This window comes from Lepidothrix coronata, unplaced genomic scaffold (genome assembly GCF_001604755.1).
Source record: "Lepidothrix coronata isolate B3197 unplaced genomic scaffold, Lepidothrix_coronata-1.0 Scaffold62, whole genome shotgun sequence".
In the NCBI taxonomy this organism is placed as follows: Eukaryota; Metazoa; Chordata; class Aves; order Passeriformes; family Pipridae; genus Lepidothrix; species Lepidothrix coronata.
The window spans coordinates 4,359,442-4,382,433 of NW_016690242.1; the positions used below are offsets into that span (position 1 = coordinate 4,359,442).

The 22,992-nt window shown below is 37.4% G+C and overlaps 1 protein-coding gene across 6 annotated transcripts in view; it reads right to left on the reverse strand.

Annotated features, from left to right (window-relative positions):
* Positions 1-22,992, reverse strand: part of ICA1 (islet cell autoantigen 1) — a 71,271-nt gene that overhangs the window by 24,278 nt on the left and 24,001 nt on the right. For all 6 annotated transcript variants that reach the window (XM_017817784.1, XM_017817779.1, XM_017817781.1 and 3 more), the window contains 2 exons: positions 616-741; positions 332-430 (listed from right to left, as the gene is read on the reverse strand). In XM_017817784.1, the coding sequence (XP_017673273.1) occupies positions 332-430; positions 616-741 (225 nt within the window). The remainder of the gene's footprint in view (positions 1-331; positions 431-615; positions 742-22,992) is intronic.

Sequence of the window (22,992 nt, forward strand, 5' to 3'; positions counted from 1 at the left end):
AGAGCAACATAAACCCCTAATTCTGCTGGATTTTACAATTCCTTAGGAAAAATCAAACACAACCCCACTTAGCATTTAAAACACATAATTAAGTGCAGACCTTAATAATGTCTCTCTTTGAAATATTCCTCAGTCACTGCACTGTAGATGCAGTTTTCGAACCTACTAGTCAAAAGGACATTAAACAGAAAAACTGTAATTAAATGAAAAGACAAGACAGGGATAAATTGTCAGACAATATATGGACACAATATCAATGTGTGCTTTCTACATCCTTGTATGATCTTATTTGTTATCATGGGGCAAACATACATATCTATATATTACTTACCTTTAACATAGTGAATTCATACGGCTGATAACCTTTGAAACTTTCATGGATGGCTGCCATCGTGTGTGAAGTTTTTTCCCAAAAATGAAGCAGTGTTGTCTGCAAGGTAGGATAAAATTTCAATGCAATGTTAACTTTAATACAAATCTGTTTTGGCGCAAATTTCACATTTTCCCTCCAATAATAGTTACATATTCTTACAGTTGAATATTGCCATGGTAACTTCTTAAAAAAAACATATTAACAGGATCTTTCTTTTGGAGGTCATAATTTTCCTTGGATACCTGATATGTTGTTAACACATGAGAAAGGAGGTTGCATCTGCTTGCTCCCAAAAGATCCACTTTTTGACAGACATCAGTCTTCAGTTTGTCAAAGTTGAGTTTCGCATGTCGCACTTGTGCTTGAACCTTCAAACAAAGGGACAATTTTTTATGTAGTGAATTTTTTCTCCATTTTTAATGAAAGAGAAAGCTAATACAACTTTTAAGGAAATCAGATAACTGAACAGACTCGATTGCAACTTCTATTTTCATCAATCCCACTGAAATTAAGGTATGGGAGGCTGATATATGCTGAAATATGACTCTTACTATCTTCTGTATTATTACTTTTTGTCATATATTCAGTGAAGAAATGTTGTTTTCTACCCCCTGTTTGTATGATGGATATTAGTATAAAATATATACTAAGAACACTTGGAAAACGTATTCATATTGGTATTTCAAGAAATACCGACACAAAGCCTGATAAACAAAACCAGGACTAAAAGTTTACTGCATAACAGAAAGGTGCACAATCAGAGACATCTCTACATACCTACAGTAAGAGACAAATTACAGTGACAAACTTTAAAGTCCATCTGCAACTCTTGCTGATGATATAGCACTTCAGTATCTTTGAACTGTTACAAAAATTTCACTCATTAAAGTTTTCCTCCTAAAATGCGAGTGCCTTTCCTGTTTATTCCTATCAGAAAAATACCAAGTCCCCTTTTCTTAGGAACTAACAATTTCAGTTTGGAAGGGGTTTAGGTTTTCAAATTGTTTTTCTACCACCTGTTAAGTATATACACATGTACTTTAAGAACATGTGTAACACCCTGTTACACACACTGTACATGCTTGACAACAATACTGATCATGATCAGGTGTCAGGGTAGAAAGTTGATGTAGGTGTTTTGTACCCAGGATTCCCCATTTTTATGACAGCTTTGTACCCTACCTGAATACTATATTAACAAACGAAATTTGTTTAAACTCTGTAAACAAATTTTGTTATCTTTTTCTTCCAAGGAAATGGGAAACAATCAAATCACAAAACATTTTGAATGTCCTATAACTTTTTCACAGTTACAACAAAATGTTTACCCCCAAAATAAAACGTTTCACAGTGGAAACAAACTACTGAATGTAAATTACACATTTCCTTTCCTTTCCTGGCCCAACTCTCAGAGTAAACTTGTTTAATTCAGAATATGCAGACCCAATCAAGGATTTGACAAACTTGTATGCTCCTGATATTCAGAACTGAATCTGGAACTTTGCAGCAAGTGCCAGTGCTCCCCGTGCAGTAAGAACAAATGCCTATCTCATAACGCAATCTGAAATGTTATGGTCACCATATTTCTAATCTTATTTTCCCAAACTCACTTTGAGTATATGAGACCTCCAACCAGGTAGAAAATGAGCCAAAGATCTGCATCACAAATTCATTACATGACCTATTCATAAAAATTGTGGGACTCTTGGGTTGCTAGATAAGTGGCAACTTTATTTCACTGATCAGGTTGGCTTTGCATAAGCAATATTGCACATTGGCCTGATCTGTTCATAAGGAAGAAACTATCACAATTCAAAATTTCTCATAAATGCAGAATTTTACAGTTGAGATTTTAATCGTAGAAAAGAATGATGCCCAGCAAAAAAACCCCAACTTTTTTTTTTTTTTTAATAAATAGCAGTGCTACTCTACCTTTACAAAATAGCTTTGTGGTTAGTGCATTCATCTAGATGAGGAAGCCTTCCAGGATAACTCCACATATTACACAAAATAATCAAGGAAAAAATCTTGAGTTGTAGTAGTAACAACTACATCTCAAACTTCTGACCTGATCCAGTCCTCTAACTACACAACTACAACATCTTACTGATGACTTGTTTTGTTGTTTTTGCATGTTGAAGAGTTCCAAAAAAAGAGGGGTGTCCAGAGATGGAAGAGTTCTTGGGTAGTTAGGAGATGCTTTGGTGAGGTTGAGACAGATTTAAATTCCCTCAGGAAGAAGGAAATTACTCCCATGTGTTCCACTTCTTAGGCAAGCATGACAAATGCTAAGCTATGATATAAAAAGCCACGAGCAGCTACTGCCAAGATATCTCCCTAGAAAGTACGTTTTGTGAAAAGCCTTACCCAGCTGGAACTACAGTGGTATGAGCTGAGGCTGCCTCTTAATTTTTGATCCTTGAGAAATGCTACACTACTTTTAGCCTGTGCCCAAGCAAGGCACCATGCTATTGATGCCAGGACTGCCATCCACGCAGAACTGTCTAGTCAAAACAGCAGGTGGAAAAAGAGCTTGTGGGCCTCCAAAATTAAGCAGCAATGGAGGAAGATGGGAGCAGTGGCAGAAGGAGTGTAGAAGCTTTATCCAGTGCTGGATAAACACACTGGTCCTGCTAGGTTCTCAAATCCCTTATTTGCTTTAGCTGCAAGTGTCTGAGAGCAGGGATTTACAGCTTCAGCCTAAAAAGGAGAGTTGTGAAGAAAATCATGGGCCTGTGCAAAAAGGAACTTTTAACTGAAATCTAAATATGAGATTACCTGCAGCTTTTGCCAGAAAGAATTGCTACAACAGGTAGGGATTTAAGTAAGAGCTGTTGTAGGGCTTTGAAAAAACTAATCTCGCTTATAGCCATGAAAATCCACAGAAATTCAACTGATGTCAATGGAAACATGTCACATATAAAACTATATTTTACAATGGTGCAGCTGAGATCAAAATCCCTTTCCTACTCAGTATATCACAGCACTGGTGAAAGCACAGTAAGAACAGCTGTGGCTTGGTAGACTGAAAGTCCAAGTAAGCAAAGAATGTTAGTTCTGGGGAATATAAATACTCTGTCAGAGATGGTGAGCCACGAGGAAAAAAAAAAGTACTAGTAAACGTAGTTATTAATTCCTACAATTGCCAGTCTGCACTGCACAAGATTTATACAACAGACTGGGATTTGGGTCTACCTCATGTCTCCAACTCCTTAAAAAAGGAGAAAAAAGACCATAAAATAAAAACACCTATAAAGTTTGAGTTGTTGTCTTCCTGCACACATTCTTCAGGGAACCTAGCAAGGAAAAATGTCAGCATTTATCTTAACTGCACATGTAATCAGTGTCTCTTTTAAGAGCTAGAGCATTCACAAAGAGAAAGAGGTGACCCACAACACAATGTAGAACACAAACCCATATGTTTGTCATGCTCACACAGATGATTCAAAATATTTAATGCTGTATTACCAAATGTCACACATTTCTCTTGCCAACCATTAAATATGCAGTACTATGGGACCTATTAACTGAAGGATGCTCTTGGTTTTTTTCCATATACTGAGAGTTTATTGAGCAGAAGAAGTCTTCTTTCTTCATCAGCAGTGCAGGACAACCAAGAAGGAACACCATGTACTACATCAGCATGACCTTTTGCCTTTTACCTGTGCCAATAAATGTATTTTCAATTCAAATTATTATTAGACATCTTTTAAGATTACTTGTGGCTTCAGGAATTAGGTATAAAACCTTAATGCTTACAAAGTATAATCTACTTAATACCACACAAGTTATCAGAATGAACCTTTGGTTTTCTACTCAAGGGAAAGCTGATATAATACATACTAATCTTCTCCTTTCTCTGCAATTATTCCCTAAGACATGAGAAACAGGACCTCATTGTGGTCTAAATTTTTATTCATATATTTAAGTTCATTAAAGCTGAACACACAAAATTTCTTGAAAATCCTGGTCTGCAAACCAACAGGATTTTACTGACTGTAAGAGAACTGACATGATCCAAACAAAACTTGAACATTTTATGATGAAAGAGCTTCTAAGCATCTGAAACTGTAGGTGCCAGATGTGAGGTTTCTGCTGTACAAGAAAATCTTACGGTACCATTGACATAAAAAAGATTATTACTCTTCGGCTTTTTCTAAACAGCAACCTGCTTTTAATTTCCCAATACAAACATCTAAGTACAATATTGATGGAGAGCACATATGAAAACAAATTTGGAAAGCAATATCTTATTAAAGCAATAGCTTGATAAATTATCAGATGTCAGATAAAACTGAAATAATTACGAAAGAATATATAAGTAAGCAAATAAATGCTAAAATCCTAAATCCTAGGGGCTCAAAAGTCAGACTCTAGAATGCTTGACTGTAAGAGCAAATAGTTGCTAACACAGGTTCCTAGGCAGAATCACAGAATGAGTCAGGTTGGAAGGGATCACAGTGGATCATATGGTCCAACCTGCCTGCTCAATCAGGCCATCCTAGAGCACAGGGCACAGAATTGTCTTCAGACAGTTCTGGAACATCTCCAGCGAGGGAGACTGCACAACCTCTCTGGGCAATCTGTTCCAGTGCTTGGTCACCCACACAGTAAAGAAGTTCTTCCTCATATGCAGGTGGAATTCCTGTGCATTAGTTTCTGCCTGTTCCCTCTTGTCCTATTGCTTGGCACCACTGGGAAGAGCCTGGTTTGATCCTCTTGACACTTTCCCTTCAGACACTTATAGACATTGATGAGGTCGCCTCTCAGTCATCTCTTCTCGAGACTGAATAGGCTCAAATATCCCAGCCTATTCTCATAAGAGGATCTTTGTAGCCCTCCAGTGGACCCACTCCAGGAGTTCTGCGTCTCTCTTGTACTGAGGAGCCCAGAACTGGACACAGCACTCCAAGTGCAGCCTCATTAGGATGCAGGATCACCTCCCTCAACCTGCTGACAATGCTCTTCCTAAAGCACACCAGAATACCATTGGCCTTGGTCACAAAGGCACACTGCTGGCTCATGGACAGCTTGTTGTCCACTGGGTCCCCATGTCCTTCTCCACAGAGCTGCCTTCCAGCAGGTATGTTGGAAACCTATATTCAAACAGAAAAATCCTAATCTTCAAGCATGCTAACAAAACCAAAATAGTATTTAGACCCAGTTAAAAAACCTATTCAGTATGTTGTTACTAAAATACAGATTTGTCATGTATTTTCAAGGAATCTTTATGTCCTCTACAGTATATCTGTGTTATTACTTTCTTTTAGTCTCCTATAAAATGCAAAATTTATTTTCAGTAGTAGCCTAATTTCAGGGATGATTCATCTAGTGAAGCATCATCTCTAAAATTAACTTATGTCAGATAAATGCACTAACTCACTTTACATGCAGTATATTTTTGTCTCAGCATTTCCAGCATAGAAGCAGAAACAAATGCTTTCAGTTTAATTTGTCACCCAGCCTCTCCTTACTTGAGCTGAAAAGCACGCACAGCGTGTGTACAGGCTGGAAGGAGGAGGGTAAGGAAATCAAGAGGGAAAAACACCTGAAATATAGCAAATCTTCCTGTTGGGGGCTCTGGGTAAACTCTACCAGCAGATGGAATCAGCACAAATCTCTGCATTAAATAAGCATAGCACCTTCTGGCATACCTGACAGTTGTAAAGACTACATGAAAATGAAGTCAAACTCAAGTAGGCTGTAGTTTGAGGAGCAAGTATTTAGCGTAGAGTGTATTTTACAGGATTTCTGCATATAGCACTGAAAGCATGAAACTGTAGTAACTTCACAGCTTGAATGGTGTTTTGACAAGGAGTGCTCATTACACTTTTACACAAGCATATCTAAGTCCTTACTGATTTATTTTCCCCCTTTTTTTTTAATTCAAGATTGATGATGCATAGTCAGAGAACAAGAAAAGGTAGTGTTTTATACAAAATAATGCCTGCAACTAAACTTTTCCATGTGTAATGTAAGGACTTCCAACATCTTGCACAGTATGAAACCTGATTTCAGTGTATGGTATTTTCTACATTTAGTATATCGTATGTTCTACATTTTGCAGACTATACTTTAACTCAACTGTTCCCTTGGGTTGGAACAGTATTTATTGCATTCATTAATCTCTGCTCTATCAATTTGCAAGAATAACACACAAGAATAAGGGTTAAAGAAGAGGTGGCATACTTCTGTTCATCTGCTTCAGGTCTGGTTATTAAATTCTTCATTTATGATCTGATGAGAAATACATTAATTTTAGGAGATGAAATTTATAAAGCAAGCCATGCCGAGCTAAAGAGGAAAACTACCTGGACAGTATAAACAGATCCAAATAATATCTTTTAAGTCTGAAACTCAGCAGATGTACATCACATTTGTTCAAGAAATGAAACTGTTCTTGAGATTTGAATTAAGATAACCTTAGTGCAGAATAAGTTCCAATAATACATTTCTTAAATTTGCCATTTTGGACTTAATTATGAAAGTCTGTGCTTGTGCAAACATCCCCATGCACTTTGCTCTATTAAGCCTGATTAAGCGAATTTCACGTCATGGTGCAATTCACATAAAGGACTTAATTACCATTAAATGCCTACCAGTCTCACTCTGGAAATCAACAAAATACCTTCTAGTGGAGGGTGTCTCTGCCCACGGACCTTGATGATCTTTAAGGTCCCTTCCAACTCAAACTGTTCCATGATCCTATGAAAAGTACTGTCTGCCTTTCTTCCACAGAAGAACAATTGATAGGTCTGCTTTGAATAAGAAGTTATGTCTGAATGAGGACAGGAGAAACCTGCTCTACAGACTGCCACCTTCTTTTTTTCCTGTGCAAACCTAGCAGAGTGCAGAGTGGAGCTGCTACCTATGACTCAGATATCCAGTTGCTACAGCGGTACAAGAAATAACACTTTGAAATGGCTGTTGAAAATATGTCCTGTTTTGACGTAGCTTAAATGTATTGGCAAATTCATGTGGGAAGACAGTAGAGAGGTGAAAACTGAATTAAAGATGTATTAGGCCAGTTGCATTGCAAGAGATAAAGATTCTGGAAAGGAAAACGATACAATTTTCTGATATCCCAAAGTGGTATTATATACCAACTTCAACCAGGCAAATCTATCACAAGATACAAGATAGCACAAAGTCGTTTCAGCCACCAAAGACAATTTTTGTAATGGCTGAAACATTAATGGTGAGGAACAAATGAAATATTCAATTGACACACAGAGATATCCAACAAACCCAATACTATACTGCTCCATAACAGAATACAGACAAATGCAGCTTAATATGCATTAGTATAACAGTGGCTGCATTTCACTGTATTTACTGAGACCAGAACAATCATGTTTCTCTGCCAGACAACTCAAAGTGAAACATCAACTGTCTACAGAAAGAATGACCATAAAGTCAGTACACATTGATAAAAAGATTTTTTCATTTAACAACATTTTTGTTTCTAGTCAGAACCATCAAATCTCCATGATTTAAGCATGCTTTTTCCTCTCCTTACCCCATGATGAAGGGGTATAGAGAAAAGAACTAGTAAAAAGTCACATTAGAACCAAAATGTCATTCCCCCAAACCCAGCAGCTTTCATACCAGCTTCATCACTCAAACCTGCTACAATTTATCTACTTTCACAATCCTACCATATCTGAATTCACATGATAGAAAATTACCCTCAGTCTTCCTTCTCAAAAAAAAGAGTTCAGTCAAAACCAGGATTTTTCATCTACCTCTGCAATCACAATAGGATATTAAATAATAGTTGTAATAGTTCTAATTCACACACAAGAACAATAGCTTCTGATGATAACTCATATTTTCATTTGAATATGTGACTATTTCCTTTGATTTCAATAGTATTGTTCACTATTATTTAACATTTGTATTACAGGAGTTCCTGAAGTTTCAAGGAGACCTCAAAACCAAAAAGCACTGAATAGAGGGCTGCCTCTAGAGTTACAGAACACTTAAGCACAAACCCAAGTGTTTGAAGGAAAGGGGTCTTAAATTAAGATTGCACAGGGAAAACAAGCCCTTACTGGGTATCTACACAGGTGAGTGACTCTTGACCTTGGGATAGTGGAGTCTAACACATCAGAACATTATAACATTATAGCAGCCACTTGTTCCATTTTGCAAAATACACCAACTAAAGATCCCTGTCTTGCAAACATGACTGTGAACAGCCTGCACCATTCTGCCAGTTGTGTGGTGCAGATCCCTTAAAGCCCCATTGTGCTGTACCACACATGTGCACACACATGCAGCTTTACTATAGTTTTCTATTTCAACATCTACCAGCTAAAGAAACATTAGAGCTGCCACTGGGTGTCTGGATATAACACATTCGAGCAAACTTCAGCTGTGTTCTTGTTTTGAGTTTGATGGGCTTCGAAGTTTTCCTTCTTATTATAGTAATTTACAATTAAAATATATGCTTAGTGGCATGAAAATAAAATTGAACTCTTCTACATAAAATTCCAAGTCTTGTGAGGTGCAATTTTTTCAATTTTGCAGGGGTAAGGCCACAGGATTTTAAACTGCTCTCTCCCTTTTCCGTCTGTTCCCCTCAGGAAAGGTTAATACATATGCTATAGACTGGAGAATATTTGCATATCAGGAAAGGAAAGGATAACAGAACTAAATTTCACATGGACACTTTATACTGACATATGATAGCTCTGATATAAGGCACAGCTCTAAATTAGTATGCAGCATGCAACTGATAGTGCAACGGAATTATTCCTATTAATTTCATGGAGTTGGAAAAAGAATGATTTCTGTGTTCTATTCCCATTTCTGTCTGTTCTATTGCCATAGAACAACTGGGGGATTAATTATTTTTTCATCAGAAAAGTGATCATACTCAGATAGCTCTTACTTCTGCCTCTAACATGCCCCCTTTAAGTACTGGAAGGTGCTATAAGGCTTCCCTGGAGCCTTCTCTTCCCCAGACTGAACAACCCCAACTCTCCCAGTCTGTCTTCATAGGAGAGGTGCTGCAATACTCTGATCATCTTTGTGGCCCTTCTCTGGACTCACTCCAACAGGCCTGCATCCTTGTTGTGCTGGGGGCCTCAGAGGTGGACACAATACTCCAGGAATGGGCTCATTGGAGAGAAGTAGAGGGGCAGAATCACCTCTCTTGACCCACTGGCCACGCTGCTTTTGATGCAGCCCAGGACACAACTGGATTTCTGGGAGCTCACATTGCAAGCTCATGTCCAGCCTCTCATCCACCAGCACACCCATGTCCTTCCCTTTGTGGCTGCTCTCAATCCATCTTCTGCCCAGTTTGTATTTGTGCTTGGGGTTGCCCTGACCCAGGTGCAGGACCCTGCACTTGGTCTTGTTGAACTTCATGAGTATATTTGTTTTGTATTAAGTTTTCATGGTTTTAAAAACATATCAGATGTCATTAGCTGTAGCTGAACTACTACTTTCAGAAATACTGCAATTTTTGATACTCCAGGAAGCACCAAAAAGATGCCATATTTTCTCAGATTTTGTGATTTTTCAGCATGTCCTAACAGGACATAGTCCATTTCAGCAGTTCTTTTAGGACAGCCATTATGACTCCCATAGTAATCTTCAAAATTTTCATCACCATTTTGGTTCAGATTTTGCCAGAATTTGTCTCTGTGCACTCACTTACCCCCTTGGTCATTTATACCTGATCTGGCTTTGGGAAGCTCGCCAGGTTTCCTAGAAAAGCATTCCTAGACAGTTGCTATGTATTTTGCCAGAGAGTGAAAGGGCAGAATAAATCAGTAGATGAAAAGCACAAAATACTACTCCTGCATTTACCCTAAGGCATGCCTTCCATAAAGGTATGCTCAGTGTGCCCAGCTCAGACCTTGACATCTACCTTGTTACCTTGTGATCTGTGTTAGTGGAGACTAGACTTCAGTTCATATTACCCTAAAAGAGCCCACTTCTCTCCACTGGACTATAAAGGGAACTCCTGTTGATCAGTTTAGGTGTAGACAGCTACACAACACATGTCTGAAGTTATGCTTGATAAATCCTAACCAAATTCCAGGAAAAAAATCTCCTTTATTGCTAATAACAACCACAAGTATTTAAATACGTGCCTTATTTATTATTTGAATTCATGCAGTATAAGCTTCCAAGCCATGATTCTTGATAAACTGCTAATGAGAGGACTGAAGAATCTCAGGAGCTTATGTGTGTGCCATAGTCAAGCCAACTTTTCATCTTCTTTGTTAAATGACAGAAACGCCTCATTTTAAGTAGCTTCCTCTACTCCTCACATTACATCTTACTTTTTGATCCTCTCTCTCTATCTATCTAGTTTTTCAATCCAGAGATGTGGACTGTGATCTGTGCTCAAACTGCACCAAGAGACACCACTGGCTGACAGCTAAGCTACATCTTTACAGATCTTCACAAAATCTGTTGCAGAAAGCTTTCAACTGTAGTTGCAGAGCTGCAATTAGCAATTTGCTGCCTGAGAGAAAAGAATTAAATATACAAAAGAGATTAAATTGCTATTAAATACACAAATGAACTCTTTAATCTAGAACTTCAAACATACACTGTTTTGTTGTTTGTATCTCCAGACAATAAAGATGTGGTCATTGTGCTCAGGATACAAATATATCCCAGACAAAGTACAACTACCATTCTCTGTCTTCTTTGACCACAGAGCCTCATGCTCTTATTTACTCCTGCATGGGTATCTTTGTCCTAATTTCTAGCTCTGTCATTATCTTCTCAGTACTTTAGGTCTGACGCCTGCTTTTTTCTTCCTGTTTGAAATCCATGTCTATGGTCCTGGGTCAAGGAGAATGCCATGTTAAAGAGCAATGTATTAATGAGCATTGCTGCCTTTTTTTTCTTTAACAGAAATAGAAAAATCTAAGGTAAGAAAATATGTTGAATTAACTACTACTATTTTTAAATCTCAATAGAGGATTTTTTTCTATAAGATACACAAATATTATATCTACCAAACAGCCAGGTCGTAGACATGCACCAGGACTTCTCTAGATTCTATTTTTTTTTTCAGTAGAATATGAAATTTGCTTTGTGTCACATTTATGCCACATTTCCCTGTTCAGTTTTTCACTATTTGGCCTGTAAAAATTTTACTGCCTTGAGCCTGTTGGCTTGCATACCACATAACTCCAGCCTGGCAGTAATGAGTAAGCCATGGTCAGAACTGCTTACTTCATAACCACTGACAGTCAGCAGATGTGAGCAATTCTCCGAACCCTGTGAGGATATAAGGTTATGGCTGGCTTGAATATTCTTGCTTTTTTTTTCCCCCTCCAAAAAACAAAGGTTGGCTGTACCATCTTCTGATATATTCAATGATGGCTATCACAGAAATTGAACAGCTCTCCCTCTCTCCTTTACAGACACATAGACATTTATCTCACTCCTTTCTCTCTTCTCTACTGCATCACTTTCTTCCTAACCTTGTGTTTATTCCTGCTGTTTTATAATGTATCTTTTCCAACTCTCTTGTGTCTCTTTAAGGATAGGGAAAAATGAGAACCTCCTTGCACGTTATGCATGTGATTCCATAAATATTATACAGGGACATGATTTTTTTTTTTCACTCTGTGTTTTGCTTCCACCCAAAGCCAAGTTGGATCTGCAAAAGCATTTCAGTTCAGGCTTAGCAATGGGGAAAAAAAGGCAGGCAAGAACAAAATGTCTGACCAAATATGTAAATTCTTTTCTGTAAAAAGAATGATAGATTAGGATCTTCCAGCCCAGAAGAAAGAGATAAGTAAGAAGGAATATTAAGGATAGCCATCATATGACATACACACAAGTTGTAAAAGACCAGACTTTGGCCAACACAGGAATCAGAGGTTGTTATATCAAACCAGCCATTCGAACTCAACACAAGGGCAGTGGATCTTTACACAACATCCGTGTCTGCAGGGCAGCTCTCTAATCACACCCACGCATTGGGATGGCCAGAATTTACACTGGTTCAAAAGGCAACTAGACAATTTTATAGGAAAACAAACAAACCTGTGATGTCTTCACTGGTCACAGCACTACAAGAAAATGCCACTGTTTATTTGCTCTGTGCAAAAGCTACCAGTGGTAGCTCTGATGGCTACCACTGGTCACCAATGAAGAAAGATGATGGACAGGCAGCACAGATAATTCAAATGAGCTTTTCCACCCCAACAGTTGGGTAACTGCAGATTTTCCATTATAAAAATTCAAAATCACAACGAGTTATAAAATTTTATAACTGTTAGAGGTGCCAGGGTATATTCAAGCACTGCCTATATACATCTGCCCATCCCACTGCCTATGCCCAAACTATGTGATTTCTGCTTAAATAACAGAAATCACATACAAATGCTTCACATATTGTAACTGTAAGACAGTACGTAAGTTTTGCATTCACACAGATTCATTTGGAGAAGGGGTGGGGGCAATTTTCAGATGCTCCAACATTTCTACAATTGCAACTGCAGTGCAGAGGGGAAGTTACATCTCAGCACTTTACTTTCAAAAAATTTTGTACCCCTGTGTACCCTAGAAGCCTACATATACATTAAGATCTGAGCTCTGAATTTTGGAAATTGATTGCCAAAACCTATAGGACTTACCTGGACAGCCCTAGCTTATCTTCCAGCATCCATCATAATTCCCCTCTCCTCATTCAAGTCCCAGAGGGTGAAAATTTTACTCATGGTATTTAAGTGGGGACTGGAATACTAAACAGTGTTATTGTCTACATGAAACCTCTGGGAAAAAGTAGATAATTTTTTAGCTCTATTTTTTTAGAAGGCAGTTTGCTAAAAATAAATATTGTTGAAACAGCCTTACTACTGGGTTAGATATTTTATCAGAACAGGTCTATCAATAAAAGATAATATAAATTCATATGAAAAGAGTCTTCAACTAAGAATTGAAGAATTAAACAGTTGCTATTAAATCAACAAGATGTTCTAATTTTAGATGCCTCAAGAGAATGTGTTTTTTTCCTTGACTGTTTTAACCTTTTTTGATGTGAATTTGATATACTTCCCTCCTACTATTAACACTATAGTAGTGTAAAGACATGGACCCAAACATCTCTTTGCAGCAGCAAAGTATTGTTACATTCAAATCAAATTTATCTGAGACATGAAAACTATTTGTGGCAAGTAATATAGCTCTCTGTACTAAATAACAACATTCTGAACAGCTGCCCTGCAGCAATAGAAATATACTTCCTTCTTCATTATTAAAAAATCATTTTGTCCCCTCACAGGAAAAAAACCCCACAAACACAACAGGTTGTAAGGTACTGCCCAACAGCAACAGAAGACCTTTTTTTCTAAGGAATTAGCAGGAATTAAAGAGGTATTTATTCTTCCTCCTTCCTGATTTTTGCCGTTCTAGAATGGCCCAGTGAAGGGGGAGAGTGCCACCTCTGCAGAACCCTTTCCACTTATCCAGCAGCTGGACACAGCCCTGACCAAAGTCTCGTTTCTCAGCACAATCCAGCAAGTTCATCCAGCCAAAAACCAGACAACAAAATCTTCAGCTTTAAGTCTCACAACAGCTTTCACAAACAGAACCTACAGTGCAGCCCCAGAATATGAATTCAATTGCTTAACATAAAAAAATTGCAACAAAACATAAAAAGGAATATTCACAGACAATACAATTTATCAGCTTTAAAAAAAATTTTCTATCAAATACAGCATACAACCAACTCTCAAATATATGATGTGGATCACTTCCATAATTTCAACCACTATTTACTGTAAAATGAAAGAAAGTCTGTTAAATTTAATAAGCTGAAAGCAATAATAGTCTTCAATTTTTCAGAACCACACTCAAAGTCATTATCAAAACTATGATCACAGCACAACATAAAAAAATCACGCAACATTACTGAGTCACCCCATTTTAAAACATTCAAGAGCCTTTGAGCCCACAGCCCAAGAAATGAAGAAGGTATGTTATTTTTCTACACGTTAACTAAACTGTTTTAACAACAATTTTGAGTTAAACAGATGCTGAGCATGTTTACACAGAACTTATTTCATATTAAGAGTTGTTTACTTGAATTTAAGTTTGAGGAAATAAATTTTTAAGCTAAATAGATAGATGCTGTTCTCAAAATGCAGTGAGTGTTTACAAAGAGTTCTGCCCTGGTTCAGCTTCATCTAGGCACCACCTTTCAGAAAAGCAGCATCTCTGCATTAGCCATACATCTTCCCCAGAAAAACAGCTACATATAGTTTTGGTTTTTCTTTTCCAAAAATCTTCCCCCACTCTTCAAATACATAGCCCCATACTCCTTACATGTTGCTAAACAACTTCTTATCTCCTGCCTGTGCAGAAAGAAATCAGCTCCAAATGAATGTGCCCACACTTTATGCAGTGTGGGACCTGGCCTCAGTAGCTTTGATCCAAAAAGCTGTAGTTCTTATTCCAGAGAGAGGTTCGGGGGGAAATAAAGGGGTACGGGTCAGCAGGAACATCCCAGCTGACATTACTGCTGTCTGCACGAGGCCTCTCCTCTTATTTTACCCAGCATAAAGACAAAGTACGTATGGTCAATCTGTTTAACTTCGAACTGTATCAAAGGAGGGAGTTTTAATGCAGTGTGATATGTTACAGCTGAGAGCTGGAGCGCACACAGCCTCCCTTCCCAACTCATTCACATTGGATTGTTATAGGAATAAACTGTATATGAAAGCAGCACTACCTCTCAGAGCTTACACCTTCTGGCTACTCTCCAATTATCAGTGAGCAGAGAACTTAACGTGCTCCTCAAGACATTGTATTAATTTTTACAGCTTGGGTCAATATGCAAATTGTTTTAAAAAGGGAATAAACATGAAATGACAATTTAAATGAAGGGAAGGCAGCAAATATATAGCTTCTAGCCTTGCTAGAGAATCTGCTTCTTTTCTCCTTTAAGAAGCCTAGGTACATGCCTCAATTTTCTGTTGGTAACAGGTTCCAGTATTAGTCAAACCTAAAATGTGTGCATTACTAGGCTGAAAGGAAAAAAAATACAAAAACCATATGTTGACACTAATAGAGACCTTGAAGCAAGGACATACAAAGAAAACATTCATGTGACCAGGAGACTCTTAAATTAAATTCAGAATGACATTCATCTAAATAGCATTACTTCAGAGTTTGGGGATAGACTTCTACATTTCAAGCCTCAAATGCAGTTCCAGTAGGGAGCACGCATCTGTCAGTCTGCAGACGTAAGTCATTACCACCACAGCGTGCTTGGATATACCATTGCAAACTACAAATGCATGCACATTTTCATGCATGGATATATATCCTCTTCAGGGAAGAGTTTGGTCCTGGTAACTCGAAAAGTCTCCTGTCCTGAAATGTCTATGAAGGAGTTGATAAAATCCAACAGTTCTTTGCACAGATACAAATAAGTTTATGTAGTTTGAAAACGAAGAGTTACATTTTAATAGTATCACAAAAGTCTCTGAGTTGCCAAAAATCATTGCAAAGATTTGTAGCAAGAAGTAGGCCAACCAAAATAAATGGCAAAAGCAAAGAAATAAGCTTTTAGAGCTGAAAGATCTTATACAGCTCTAAACCAGGCATAACCTGGACTTGGTGCTGAGAATTGCTGAGTTTATTATAACTCAATTGTGCTAATCACATCAGACATTCTGAGAGCAAAGGATGGTTGGCCACATGGTGCACAGGGGAGAATGCTGGCAAGTGGAGAGCAATTAGACAGCCAGCTCCTGCAGAAAACTGAAACAGGTAATTTTACTATCTTTGAACACAAAGACCAGGGAGGTGATGTAAAGAAAATTGTAATATAGCATAAAACTAATATGTCTACTATGCCCAGGATACTAGATGTATTCATCTAGTAATTACACAGTTCAGTTTATCTGATTTACTGCAGATTATTTGGAGGTCTTCTTGACTCCTTTAGGTGCAATGTCCTCATAGTTAAAAAATGTAATTTATATTTTTAATTCCTTTGCATCCAAATTAAATTCTTCTAGGCCTGAGCAAGATTATTATTTGAATCTGGGTTCTTTCTGAGTAGGCTGATGTGAGGAATGAATAAACTGGAATTAGGCAAAGAGGCGCGAAAAGCTCAAGTTCAGTAACAATATCCCCATTGAAAGCACCGTAAAACAGTAAGCTGGCCTGCACCATACTTCTGGCCATTAGGAAGAGCAGCAGGATGGGCAGATGCACAAACTGCCAGGGAATGCCACTGACACAAATCATAGCTGCAATTATAGCTGGACGAGACAAACAACACTCCAAGAAAGATACCTTTAACAAAATCACTGTGATGACCAAATTCCTTGAATATTCAGTTCCCAGGTGCTCTCATTGTCCTTAGTGCAAAGTTACTCTGTTTACAGTGTTAATGCAGGAGTAGAATTCCTGTAAGTTGAGGTTTTGTGTTTCACTTTCTATTTAACCTTTTGGCAAAGAATACGAAATGACACCCATTAATGATCAAGATTCATTTGTAAGCCTGCTGTACATAATCCTCTGCATTGTTATTGCTGTTCCTGGTTGGCATTTAATACATCAATAAGCATGCCTTATTTCCCTCAAAACAATTTAATTATATTTTGTCAAGATACAAACTCTGAAAGAGTACAACCTTACAAAAAACCCCCAAGTCTTTCTGTAGTGGTTTTCAGACATCACACTGTGCTACTACAGAAGAAACATTTGAAATCTAAGCAGGGTTCATGCAGAGCCCTGAATCAGAGATGGTGGTATATTAGCCATTTTTTTGGTTAGAACAGTACCTTTTGTTTGTTCACTTTTTTTAATCCTGTCTAATTTGGTTTCATTATGTAAAGGAGGAAAATCAAACATAGCATCTTTTTAATCATTCAGAGCCTATGCAGCATATAACTGAAGAGCAAAGGCCTTATGAGTAAAAGCAGATGGACTACATAATGCATATGCCCAAGCATTTTAGGAAAGTATAAGAAGAATTCCTGGGCAGTGGGGACCACAGAAAAACTTGGTTCTCTTGTGTAAACAATGTTTTCCCCAACAGCTGTATTCCCCTTCCTGTTTATCCTTCTCTCCTGCAGAATTCTCTCAGTTCAGTCACATCTGTATTTCATTTATTTTTTAAAAATATTTCTTTAGCTATCCTCCTAGCCTTTTCAGATTATTAAGGCTGAGGGAATTTTCCAAGTCTCATTTCTCTTTTCACAATCTTCTCTGTTCACATTTTTACACTTCATTTAGGTTCTGAATTCACATAATGATCCACATGGGTGAGGAGCTTTGCCCACACAGACCGGCCTGCAGGGTTAGAGTTTTCATGTGAGCAACAGAAATTCTCTAGGCAATTACCTTTTCTTTCCCATTTTAAGATCAAAATACAACAGAATAAGTGAAAATAGTGTTCAGTTGTTCCTTTCTTTTTTAAAAAAATCCACTATTAAATTTAATATTTACACATTTCTGTAATTATTAGACAAGAGAAAAATACTTGGAGCTTAATTTTTATCACACCATGTTTGAGAGAGTCTTTTTAATATTGGGACTAATAAAAATTGTTACATGAAAGTTAGACTATTGATTTAAATCACTGATATTTTTTTAATATATTTGTTGTACTCTGTTGAAACATTTTAATTTCTGCTACTTAAGTGAACAGAATTTTTTTGGATGTGTCTGCCTGACTTTTCTTGAAATAAATACCAGTCTGAAAACGCACAATTAAACCAAGTCTACTCTTTTTTAATTTCAGCTAGGTTACATGAAACAAGGTTGTTAAAAAACTATATTGTATCTGTACTCTAGCACTTAATTTTATTTTACTTTACGGCCATTTTGCTGAGTCTCACCTCAAACTCTTCTTTCTTAAAAATAACTGAACAGATGATGAACCATATCTCAAGGGCAAGCATTAATCTCTGGAAGCAACTATATTCTACAAGCAGTACCTCTAAAGATGATGTAATCTGTTCCAAGAAGCCTGTTTCTATTTTTAAGTGGCGTACTCTTATTATGCTTTTAAAAGGGCATCTCCATCACACGTTGTTACTTTGCTTTCAACCCACTAACAATCATCAGTGATATGTAATATACATGAAATAGCTTCAGAAAATAATTGATTTTATATTATTGTCTACTCTGAGTCTTACAAATGGTACTTGAAATGGTAATTTAAAGTTATAAGACTATAAAATGCTTTCACTGTGAAGAATACTTCTGCTTAAGGTCACGTTTTCAAAAAAAGTACATCTTTCACAACTGCCTTAAAATGCTTGAGCATTTTGTATGTGAAGTATCTTGGAATGTTTTGGGTTCTCCACTTAATGTTACTGAATGCGACATTGAAGAACACAGAAAAATCATTACAGCATAAACCGCACAGAGAAACACACTCAGCACTGGAACTCCATCTGCTTTTACAAGGAGAGGCAATAATGACAAAGCAAGAACTACAATTTTGATTGAACTTTTTTTTGTGTGTTTTGTTTTTCACTACCATAATTTCTAGGTAAATCATTAAATTTAGCATTTCCAACACAATATACTTTCATATTTAAAAAACTCAACCTCAAAAACCATGTTTTAGCTGCTAATCCCTAACAGAAAGAAACCAAGCATACTCTTGGGTGGCACAGGCACGTCACAAGAAGTGATATGTGTAGGTGTTGCTTATCATCATATCCTAAGAGCATGCTGTTATCTCTTCATCTCTGCCATCACATTGCTACACTAAGATGAGGATCTCAGGGTGCAGTTTGACACCATCTTACTAATTTTAGAGCACGCAGCTATCTTGCAGTGAGTATTACTGGATCTCCTGGGAGCTCAGCTATTCATCTAACAAGGAGCAGCAGCAATCCAAATCAGCAAAGAGATTCGGTGGGGGCTTTTTTTTCAAGTAAGATTTTGAACCAAGAGTGATAAAAATCATATCTATTAAAGTGATAGACTTTACCATCTCACATTCCTAATAGATATTATGAAAGCCATCTTTATTTTTCACACTACAGTGCCACACATCGCATATCCAATGAGTGGTCTACTAAGACTACTCGGATCTTTCTGATACCTCTGGAGCACAAACACCATCATGTCCCCTCTCACATGTAGAGGCCTACATTATTGTCACCTCAAGGTAAACGTTTTTTTAGATGAAGTTGGAATTTAATGTGGAATTATCACCTAAAAAGAAACAGAGACAACTGCTGTCTACAACTTCTTTTTAAAATAAATTTTTTATTAGTTTTTAAAACCCAGAGTTGGTCAACAGTGACTACCCTAGCTGGCTTTAAATATCTATCAGTTACACAGCAATTTGTAACTATGGCAACGGAGAGTCTATTGATTACACCACTATGACTGCAATGGCCAAAGACACTGGTGTACTTTGCTGCTTGGAAACCAGAAGACTTTCCAGCTCAACATCCTCTGCAGATGTAATCAGCATTAGCACATTTTCTTTTGGTTGGCTTTTAATAATTGAACTAGGACATCACCAATATCCACAAAACTTCTAAGAGAGTCACCCTCAACTGAATAATATTTATTAGCTGTAGAAAAACACTCGGAAAATATATTACAGACGTACAATTTTGTCCTGGCAGGAAGAGAGTTTAGTTAAACTTCAAGTTATTTTCCATCTTTAAATTCTATGATCCTTTGAAACTTTGTTTAGTGTTCCTCAGCCAATATTCTCAACTCTCAGCTCGCAAGAGCTCTTATTTTTCTAGTAAAGTTAAATTCATTTTCCCAGTAATCAATCATAAGGAACTGCAACATCCAGATTTGCAATTTTTTCCCCATTAATAATTTGATTAAAAATGCAAAACAAAAAACCCCTCCAACCTGTAATGTAACTCATAAACCTGTGTTTTTACTTGCTCTTCAGTTTGCTGGCCTCTAAATGCCTATAGGTTTCCTTTTCTTTTTTTATTTTACTAGAAACTAAAATTTAGTTTCCAAGAATGGCAACTGCCAAGTCTGTTCTTGTTTCAAAGATCAGCATCATATTTGGTTTTTCTCCTTTCCTAGGATTTTCGCATTTTCCCACCTTTCCAAGAGTTTTCAAAAGTACCAGAGAATTAAGAAAAAAAATTAAAATAACACTCCAGTAAATTTCCACAGTGCCTTCAGGTTCCCAGGGCTGTTTGCAGTTGATGTTAATGGATATGTGAGTAGCAGATGATGCTGTAACGTGGTACAGTGCCTTCATCATCACACAAGCCAAACCTGATGCCAGGCAGTGCTAATAGTCAAGGGGGCAGCAGGGGGACAGAGATGTAGGTGTTGAGCCTCACTGAAAGGCTGCGGCAGATGTATCTTATCCAGACTTGCTGAGATCTTTACAATGAATACATATACTTCAGTGTTTCTCTTCTGACCTTTAAATCAATGGATTTATTTAGATCTTCATTATCTCCCAGCTGTCCTCACAGGCTTTAACTTTTATTTCTTATAACAACAATAGTTTAAGTTATTGTTATGCCATAATGAGTTCTTCTTGAACTTTCCTTTTTCTCACTGCCTTTTCTCTTGCCAGATTTATCTTTAAAATGCCATTTAAGTGCATTCATTTTGTTTCAAGTATATAGAGGGCTACAACTAGGAAGAAGTGGAGATAAACTGTATCCAAACAACTCAGCTGCAAGCTTGAAAGTTTCTCAACAGTTGCATGCAAAGTAACAGCTTGACATTAAAGGCTCTGTAATAATTTAGGATCTTTGAGGGGATATCTCGTCAAATCTCTTCCATAGTGTGATCTATTCCACTTAGTTAACACCTCTGAAATAGTTCAGGGTTCAGCAAAGAGGCCCAGCACAAACCATGCTACTTGTTTCCATCACAGATCCCATGCAACTATATCAATCAACACTCAACTCTTTTTGTAGACAACACCCCATCTAATGCATACTGCTTTAAAAACTCAAATATTAATTCCTGTAATATCCAAGTACCATAGACAGATACAAGACTTGCACAGTATGCCAAGCAGATCAATTCAAAAGCACTTAGAAAGTTCTGCTGCAACCAGCCCATGCATCACTGTTTACCCTTATGCAGCTTCAACCCATTCTTTGTCCCATCTGAGATTCGTTTGGTTGATACAGAAGCACAGCTCCTAAAAAAACAGATTTGGCAAAAGCAGAGGTCTACACAACAGGGAGAAACAGAGCCCAAACATCCAGGTACCCAGTTCTCAGTACACCGCTGCAGTGCAGCTTGTCCCAGGGATCCCAGCATAGCCACTGGGTATTTACAAACACACTCCAGCTTTGGTTCAAGCCTCAGAACAAAGGGAAAGCAGAGGAGTAGAAGAATGGAAGTGAAAAAGAAATACAGAAAGGATTAATTTGCTTTATCAATGTAGCACGATAAATAACCTATCATGTCACAGAGGCAATTTTTCTTACAGTTAGCCTAAAGGTCAGCATGATAATTTTTTTCAGCTCTCACTTTTTACCTGTTATGGGTGGCACCGAAATACATAGGTTTGATGAGAAAGTTTATATTGAATTGTATAAGCATCTGAGATAGCCTAGCTATGTAAAATTGAACAGCAGTCCCTTCTGTGTTCCTGCAGGCTGCAGATGGAAGGCTGTTGCCTGGTATCATAGCCTATCATTACACATTGTCACATTCCTTCTCAGAAAATGCCTGGAGAAGCTTAACTTTTTTGGAGCTGGAAGGAGGACATCAGCACTTGGGCAATTTGGTCTATATTTTTACATGACTGCACAGCTCATGTTATAGTGTACAGTCTCCAGACAGATAAAACATCCCAGATTTAAGAACCTTAAAAACCTGATCAGTGTGGAGAATTTGGTAAAGGGGTATTAGCTCATTCAGATTCTCCTAAATATCACAGCATTGCCACTGCGCTGTTTAGAATCCCTCAAGGAACACTTCAAACTCCAAACTTGGGATGGAAGACCTCTATATCCAGAACAGCACTGGATTGTTCATAAAAAATGTTAATGGAAAAAAAAAAGAATAAAGTTATATAGCATTTATAGAATTCTGCAGTGAAAGGTAAAACTTCATCTATTTCCTTATTTTGACTCAAGTAGCTACAATCACAGAGATATCTTCAAACAACAATGTAAAAAGGCTGCTCTACAGTGTTCTGAGAGACTTTGAAAGTCTGAGTCTTGCATACTTAGGCTGACGCCTTAAGAATAGCATTAGAAAATTCTTTCATGTACCTCATTGTTTTGAAAGAGAGCTGCAAAATGCCAGCGTTTTAAATCAGATTTTATCAGCTCTGAAAATACTGACTCAACTATTGATCTTTTAGCCTGAGCTATTCTGAGGGAAGGTATGAAAACCCCATCTGGATTGATTTAGCTTTGGTCTCCAAAAACAAGTACCATATCTGTATACATAATGATACATTTAGGATTATATTATAAAAGGCTTCATACTTGAAAAACAGTCCTTTAACCAAGTGATATAAATACTGTTGTTGCATTAGGTGCATTAAAGATCATTAAACCAGCACTGTTTACTTGAAATAAAAAAATTTACTGAAGTAATAATTAGAATTTTTACAATTAGAAGTCCGAAGAAAACTTTTTTCAAGTGCTCTGACAGGATCAGCTTCAATAACTATTTGGTGGTGTATCACTCAA